An 8,598-nucleotide genomic window follows, 5' to 3' on the forward strand; every position below is an offset into this window, starting at 1 on the left:
GTTAGTAAAGGAAATTAATATAAAAATATATGTATTCATGATAGTGTTTGAAATTCACTCTAATACATGAGGATTAAAACATGAATAAAAAGAGTGTTCTGCTGTAGCAATGGACCTTAAATTACATTCAATGGAAGATTCCTTTCAAAAGTCCATTGAACCATATACAGAAATGGGACGAACTGGTCTTTAAATAATGTGGAACCTGTCATAAAATTGTTAATTCATACAGTATGGTGAACTTTCAGGTTTTTCAAAACTCTTGGTGATATTCAAAGACAACACTGGTCCCTTTTATCCTGAAGTGTATGTAAATACAGGCCTAACCTTCCTCTTTATATGACATCATCTCCCACCCTCCTCAACCTGAATAGAAAAAGCTAGTCTGCCTGGAACTTCTCCACTGAGAAAGAAAAATGATATTTTTGTTCCAACTCATTTCTATTTTAGCAATCATCAAAGGTAATGGTTCTTCCAGACAGAGATGGCAGCTCATAGGCTCCAATATGCCTGAGGTTAATCAACTGCAGCATGCTGGATAGTTAAAATGTACATATCAATATTTCCTTTCCAGATGTCCAAATGGAGGTCCAGCTGGTGGAATCTGGAGGAGATGTGAAAACGCCTGGGGAATCTCTACGTCTCTCTTGCCAAGCTTCAGGATTCACCTTCAGCAGTTATGAGATGTGTTGGGTGAGACAGGCTCCAGGGAAAGGACTGGAGTGGGTTGCGTGGATAGACAATAATGGAGATGGGAGCAGCCACACTTATGCCAATTCTGTGAAAGGCCGTTTCATCATTTCCCGGCGAGATGCCTCCAGCATGCTTTATCTCCAAATGAACAGCTTGAAACCAGAGGACACGGCTGTATACTACTGTGCTAGAGGATCACGCTGAGAGGAAGCTATGGTGAAGCCTGACAAAATCCCTCATTCTTCATGGCTGCTGTCCAAATTGAATCAGCTTCCATGCTCTGAATTAAAAAGAAAGGAAAAGTAGAGCAGAACCCCTTTCATTTTCTGTACTGATAAACCAGAAAAGTACTAATATTGAACTACTTGAATGTCATGGATAATTTTTGACCCACTTTCTGTTTGCTAAACAATATGAAGAACTGTTGCAGGAATTGGCGATGTCTAGTCTAATGTAGAGAAGGACTAGGAATGACATAGCAGTATTTCAATATCTGAAGAGCTGCCACAGAGTAGAGGCACCTAAAGGTAACAGTGGATGGAAACTCATCAAGGACAGAACCCACATAGAACTAAGGAGAAATTTCCTGACAGGAGAAGTTTTCAGTGGAACGGCTTGCCTTCACAAGTTGTGCCTGCTCCAACACTGGAAGTTTTCAGGACGAGATTCAAACCTTTTGTCTGAAATGGTGTAGGGCCTCCAGCTTGAGCAGGGTGTTGGACTAAAAGACCTCAAAGGTCCTGTCTAACTCTGTTATTCTGTTATTCTGCGGAGTTAACACAATTGGCAAGTGTTTTCTCTTGGGCTGAAAGAATGGGATTGAGGTTCATTACTACTGTAGTATTTCAATGATATTCCTATTTTTTTTTCATGGTTTCAAAGTGTGCCTTCCATTCATAACAAATGTGTTTATATATTTTTCTTCCCTTTCTCATTTCAACGTATCAAATTTGAGTGGGAAATGGTGGAGTCTGAAAGAGGTATGAGAATGCCTGGTGAGGTCCTCTATATCTCCTGCTGAGCCTCTGGCTGCACTTTCAGAAGTGACAACACGGACAGAATAAGACAGTATCTGGAAAGGAACTAGAATGGGTTGAATAGATACAGCATATACATTGATTCAGGCAACATCGACTGTGAAACTTGGATAAAGTAGAAGGACATTTCAGCATCTGTAGAAATGATATCAAGATCTGTAAGTGAAAAGGCTGAAAGATGGGGACACCACAGTAATCCCGATTGAACATAGACTTTCATCTAGTCTCTTCATGATGCTAGAATATCTAAACATACAATATTCAGTATCTCTGTCAGTTTTTCATTATATTCCTGAAAAGATGCCAGCATAGGTTATTGCCTTATTTCTGAACTCTCTCTCTTCCTCTCTCTCTCTCTCCCTCTCTCTCTCCCTCTCTCTCTCTCTCTCTCTCTCACACACACACACACACACACACACACACACACACAGAGAGAGAGAGAGAGAGAGAGAGAGAGAGAGAGAGAGAGAGAGAGAGAGAGAGAGAGAGAGAGAGAGAGAGTTTCTATGTGAAGAAAGGAAGGTTGTCTAAATGGTTTTGCTTTCAACAGGAACACACACAGGAATGGTCAAAATCCAGTAGAAATTCAGAGAACAAAGTCAGATTTGTCTGAAAATTCAATCTCAAAATTCTACAGACAAGATTCATAGTAATGAAAGGCCAGAATTGGAAATCAGATGGTTGTTTCCAATGAAGAAACATGGATCAGGGCTGCCTCTTAAATAAAGCTGTACCCAGCAGTCTTTAATTTAAAAAGATATTCCCCAGCTTGGCAAGGAGCTACATTCATCATCTTTGCATCTATCGTGGATTGCAAGTCATGGTTTTTCTCTTTCTTTGAAATCTAATTAATTCAATTAAAAGGAAAAAAAACTAATTTAATGAATAAAATAAATCATGGTTATGTAAAAAATATTGTGAAGCCATGATCTGAAATTAAAACAAATAGATTGCTTTGATGTATAACAAATTGGATTTCTTGGGAAATAAAAAAGGTTATTTGGAATCTTCTCATTCAACAAAGAGAACATTTTGCACATAAAATTTGATTTTTTTTCTTTTTGAGTTAGATGGAACTTACAACTGTGGATTACAAATTGTTCACTGCAAATTAGTCACCATAGAAAGAAAGAAAGAAAGAAAGAAAGAAAGAAAGAAAGAAAGAAAGAAAGAGAAGGAAGGAAGGAAGGAAGGAAGGAAGGAAGGAAGGAAGGAAGGAAGGGAGAGAGAGGGGGGGACGGGGAGGGAGGGAGGGTGAAGGAAATCTTCTAATGCCAATGTAGTTAAGAGATAAAATTCTACATTAATTCATTTTTGGGAAGTGGTGGAATGGGTCAAGTCTTTCTTTTACTTACTCTAACATAAACCTGCCCTTTCTCCTATGTATTCACAGAAAAACCCAGAAGAAAGCATGTGAGGCATCACTTTACTTAGGAACATTACTTGAAAATCACATCTGTAAGGTCTGTCCAAAAAACATTTCTAATTGAATGCACAGAGGTGCTCTTTTATCCCAAGCAATATGTAAATCAGGGCACAATTTCCCCTTTAAAGGAGCTGTGTGTCTTCCTTTTTCAGGTTACACCCACCAAGACAAATTTCTGCACTTTCCCAACTCTTTCCCATCTGCTCCTCTCCACTCATTAGAGGAAGCAAAAATGATCCTGTGGCTAAACTTGGTGTCCTTACTAGCAATCCTCAGAGGTAATTCTATCCTCTGTATTCAGGTTTTTTTCCATTTTAATTATTGTGCACTGTAAAATTCACTGAAACAACTTTCATTTTAGGTGTCCAATCTGAGGTTCAGTTGGTGGAGTCTGGAGGGGAGGTGAGAAGACCTGGAGAGTCCCTCCAGAAGACCTGGAGAGTCCCTCTGTCTCTCCTGCCAAGCCTCTTGATTCACCTTCAGTATTGCCTACATGCACTGGATGAGACAGGCTCCAGGAAAAGGACTGAAATGGGTAGCATACATAAACCCCAGTTCTAGTACTGTTTACTACTCAGACAAAGTGAAGGGACACTTCACTATCTCCAGGGACAATGCTAAAAGCCAGCTGTATCTGCAAATGAACAGCCTGAAACCAGAGGACACGGCAGTCTATTACTGCACAAGACACACAGTGAGAGGAAGTGAATCTGAAGCCAGACAAGAACCTTCTCTCCCTCAGAGCAAGTGGATTCAGTCACAGAAATTTGAATTTGAGTCTTTCAAATTGAGGAGTAGATCATCAATCTACATCATAGCAGTAGAATATTCCATGGATCAGTAGAATATTTTAAGACTTAAAAATAAATTAGACCCATATAAATTAGGGAAAATAGAACCCCCAAATAATATTCTCTTCTTGAATTGAAGGTGAAAAGAACCTCTGCATTTAAAGTTACAAGGAAACAGTAATGCTTCATAAAGCTCACAATAATGAGTTGTGAGTTTGGGTGTGACAGGCTCCAGGGAATGGAAGAGAATGAATTGTATGATGTCAGTAAACAAATCTATGTAGAATCCATGAAAGGGTGCTTTTCCACCTCTAGAGCCAATCCAACTGCCTTCTGTTTTTTTTTTTTTTCAAATGGACGTCACAAGGAGGCGCAAATAATAATTAATAATTTTGACCATGACTGAAATAAAACCTGTGGTTTCAGCTGTGAACATGACTGCTTCTCCAGCTGCTTCCTGAAGAATTAAAATAGTTTCTTGAAGGAAAAAATAATAATGGTCCTTTGAGAATTGCATTCTCCAAGAGTTCTTAAAACTTCTTAAATATCAAGCTTCAGTATGTATAGCCAAAAAAAAATCCCTCCTATGATATTTCCATATTGGTTGATAAACAAAAGGTTATTGTTGTTGCTTCTTTGATTTTAGGCAGTTATAGCATTAAAGTTAGAATCATATGATATTTACAAGTGGTGTTTGAGTTATGGCTATAATTGAGCCTGGTAAGTCATTAAGTGGGTCATCACATGAATGGACCGAAATTTACTACCTTTGCTGCAGTGAACACAGCAGTCATTAAGGAAGCCCAAAGTGACTGGTGCACTCTGGGGCTCCGCAGCCCACTATCAGCAGTTCAGAGAAGCCGCCTCTGAGCTGGACGGCCTGCCGACAGCTGAGGAGGTGATGCAGTGGGAAAAGGAGAGCATGCAAGGCCAGAAGGGATGGGACTGGGGGGAGAGAAACGAGCCATGCTGGGATGCATCCAGCCACATGGGACCTCGTCAAGTTAGCGGGTGGCTGGTTGAAAGGGGACGGTTGCCATCTCTGGGGCATGGCGTGCGTGCCCACAGAGAGGGCTCTGAGTGCCACCTCTGGCACACGTGCCATAGGTTCGCCACCACTGCCTTATACCATTCAGAACAAAAAGCTGTCCAATCTCTTCTTAAAAACTTCCAGTGAGGGAGCACCCACAACTTCTGGAGGCAAGTTATTCCACTGATTAATTTTTCTAACTATCAGGAAATTTATCCTTAGTTCTAGATTGGATCTCTCCTTGATATGTTCCACCCATTGCTTCTTGTCCCGCCCTCAGGTGCTTTGGTGAATAGGTTGACCCTCTTTTCCCTGTGACAGCCCCTCAAATATTGGAAGGCTTGAAGTATGAAAATTTGAAAAGATTTCTTGGTATACAGACATTAATTCAACAGCTGATTAATTCACATCCAGCTCTTCCACACGCATCTTTCCCATTTATGTAGCTTTTGTCAGTGCAGATTCTTACCAACATGATATAGAAATGAAATTAGAAATTTCAGAAAACAAAAACACAAGTAAACATAGCACATCAATTATAGTTTGAAGTCTTTAGAATATAGGGGTCAGAGCTGGATATAACTGTTATCTATTGAGAAGATTTTATGTAGGTGGTTTTTTTTTTGTTCTGAATTTCTGGTCCCAGTTCTCCTTTGAAATATTCCAGAGTTCTCTCAACAAACCATCAGGGATTTGCTCCATGCCTCCTGTCCCAATCAAAGCCATCATATCAAAGGAGATACAGAAGAGACCACAGGAATACAAAATCAAAACAATAGCAGAGACGTATTTAACAAGAGTTTGATACAAACCAATTTCTCTGAATTTAACTACAGTGGTACCTCAGTATTCATCGTTAATTGGTTCTGGGAGTCACAATGAGGACCAAAAACAATGAGTACCAAACAATTTTACCCATAAGAAATAACATAGTGAGTCACAAGGGAACCAACCCCAACAAGTTCTAGATTGTGCATCAAGTATCAAAGAAACAATGAGTACGGGACAAAAAAAATCATGTCAAAATGCATTGAGGACCAAATTTGTTGAGTTTCAAAACAGTTGAGTACCAAGGAACCACTTTAGGCTTTTTTCAGAATCTACCTTGAACTCTGCTAAATATCTTTCATTGCAGGATTTAAAACAGATTATGGAAGAGCATACATCAAGGTGATTTCTATACTCCTTGAACTGATGGAGGTTTGTTTGAATGGTTAAAAACTTTCTTTCCAAGCCATACACTCTATAATTCTATGAAATTTAAGAGACATAACATTTTCCTCTTTTCCTCCCCCTAAAAATTTTGTACTAGATGTCAACGCTGCTAATATTCTTGCTTTGACAAAATCTGCAGAACTGTCTGGTATTTTTAGAGTTAATGCAGAGGAGAAGGAGGAGGAGAGAAAAGCCCATGAAAGGGAAAGGAAGGGAACCTTTACCCTTCACACTAATTGGAGAACGTAAATCATGACAGCAAAATAGGGAGTAGAAATGCTAGCAAAAATAACTGCTCGGTGGGTGGGGATTTCAGATCCTAGCATTGCCTTTCATCACGCCTTTGCCGACATTTTGTCACATAAATAAAGAGACTTTTTAGGATAAAATGCCTGGAAGTTCTTTGAAGTGTTTCGTTAGTCGGAACCATGACACTAGAGTTACTAATCAATATGATTTCCTGTGAGTTCAAAATCAGTGTTAGCTGTACTGTCACTTTTCTTAAGAGACCTCTGTAGATCTCCTGGAATTCAATCACTCTCCTGAGGGTAATTTCCCTATTTAGAATAGGAGAAATTAAACCTGTTATCTGTACTCCATCTGTTTATCACAAGAGGGCAACCTTCTCTGTAAAATCCCACTGCATATTATTCTCCACAGTTTTTCTTGAAAAATTGCACAGTTCTCTCTGCAAACCAAAGAACTGTTCCCTGTAGCCTTCCTTTTTAAATATAATCCTAACTGAACTGGTTTTAGGATGCAGTGGACTTTATTCCTTTTTCTCATTTTACCACGACTCCACTTCGACACAACACAATTTTTCACTTTTTCTCTACTGCCTGTTACGTCCTTGCCATCTTCTCTCTTTAGTGGACTGACTGTGTCCTTCACTTTTTTCTTGTTATTTACATGTTATATGTTAGTTATATTTATATACCTTCTGGGAGGCACAATGAACTCTTAAATTGGAACAGAAAAAATACTGTTTTCAATGTAATAGTTATTTGCACTGATTTCTCAATTCAGTTTGAAACATCAGAAAAAACCTATAGAAATAAATAAGATGTGGAGGTGGTATTTCGCATTATCATTTTTTTATTCAATATTTTATTGCATTGTTATCTTACTCCACTTTTAGAACTTGTTAAATTTCTTTATCAATTTTTATATGGTGCCCACTTAATGATTCCATGTTGATCATCGGGCATAACATAAGCAGTAAAAATAGGCACTCTTATCAATGCCCAATTTTTATAATGCTTCAATAAAAGTCAATAAAGGAAATTACTATAAAAATACATGTATTAATGATTGTGTTTGAAATACATTCTAATATATGAGGATTAAAACATGAATAAAAAGAGTGTTCTGCTGTAGCAATGGACCTTAAATTACATTCAATGGAAAATTCCTTTCAAAAGTCCATTAAATCATATACAGAAATGGGACAAACTGGTCTTTAAAAAAAAGGGGGAACCTGTCATAAAATTAAGCTAATTCATATAGTATGGTGAACATTATGTTTATACATCCTTTCAGGTTTTTCAAAAACTCTTGGAGATATTAAAAGTCAATGCTGGTTCCTTTTTATCCTGAAGTGTATGTAAATACAGGCCTAACCTTCCTCTTTATATGACATCATCTCCCACCCTCCTCAACCTGAATAGAAAAAGCTAGTCTGCCTGGGACTTCTCCACTGAGAAAGAAAAATGATACTTTTGCTCCACATAGTCTCCATTTTAGCTTTCATCAAAGGTAATGGTTCCTCCATAAAGAGATGGAAGCTAACAGGCTCCAATATGCTTGAGTTTCATGGACTGCAGCATGCTGGATAGTTAAAATATACATATCATTATTTCCTTTCCAAATGTCCAAATGGAGGTCCAGCTGGTGGAATCTGGAGGAGATGTGAGAAGGCCAAGGGAGACCCTCCGTCTCTCCTGCCAAGCTTCTGGATTCACCTTCAGCAGCTATGAGATGAACTGGCTGAGACAGGCTCCAGGGAAAGGCCTGGAATGGCTTGCATGGATAGATGACCCTGGAGATGGGAACACCCAATACTATGCCAATTCAGTGAAAAACCGTTTCACCATCTCCTGGCACGATGCCTCCAGCATGCTTTATCTCCAAATGAGCAGCTTGAAACCAGAGGACACGGCTGTGTATTATTGTGCTAGACAATCACACATTGAGTGGAAGCTATGGTGAAGCTTGACAAAATCTCTCATTCTTCATGGCTGCTGTCCAAGTTGAGTCAGCTTCCATGCTCTGAATCAAAAAGAAAGGAAGTTAGCTCTTCATGCAGAACAGAACATACATTGATTCAGGCAATATAGACCAGGGCTTTTCAACCTTTTCACCCATTGTACCACTTTTAGGATATGGCAACAACTGAGTACCACCAGT

General features: G+C 38.9%; 1 gene segment (V, D, J or C); it reads left to right on the forward strand.

The window, feature by feature from the left end:
- The first annotated feature begins 416 nt into the window (after positions 1-416).
- On the forward strand, positions 417-897 carry LOC107295557. The segment is given in 2 exon segments: positions 417-462; positions 575-897. Coding segments are annotated over 2 exon segments (369 nt in total).
- The last annotated feature ends 7,701 nt before the right edge of the window (positions 898-8,598 follow it).

Source organism: Protobothrops mucrosquamatus, unplaced genomic scaffold (assembly GCF_001527695.2).
Source record: "Protobothrops mucrosquamatus isolate PMUCROS unplaced genomic scaffold, P.Mucros_1.0 scaffold2396, whole genome shotgun sequence".
NCBI classification, from domain to species: domain Eukaryota; kingdom Metazoa; phylum Chordata; class Lepidosauria; order Squamata; family Viperidae; genus Protobothrops; species Protobothrops mucrosquamatus.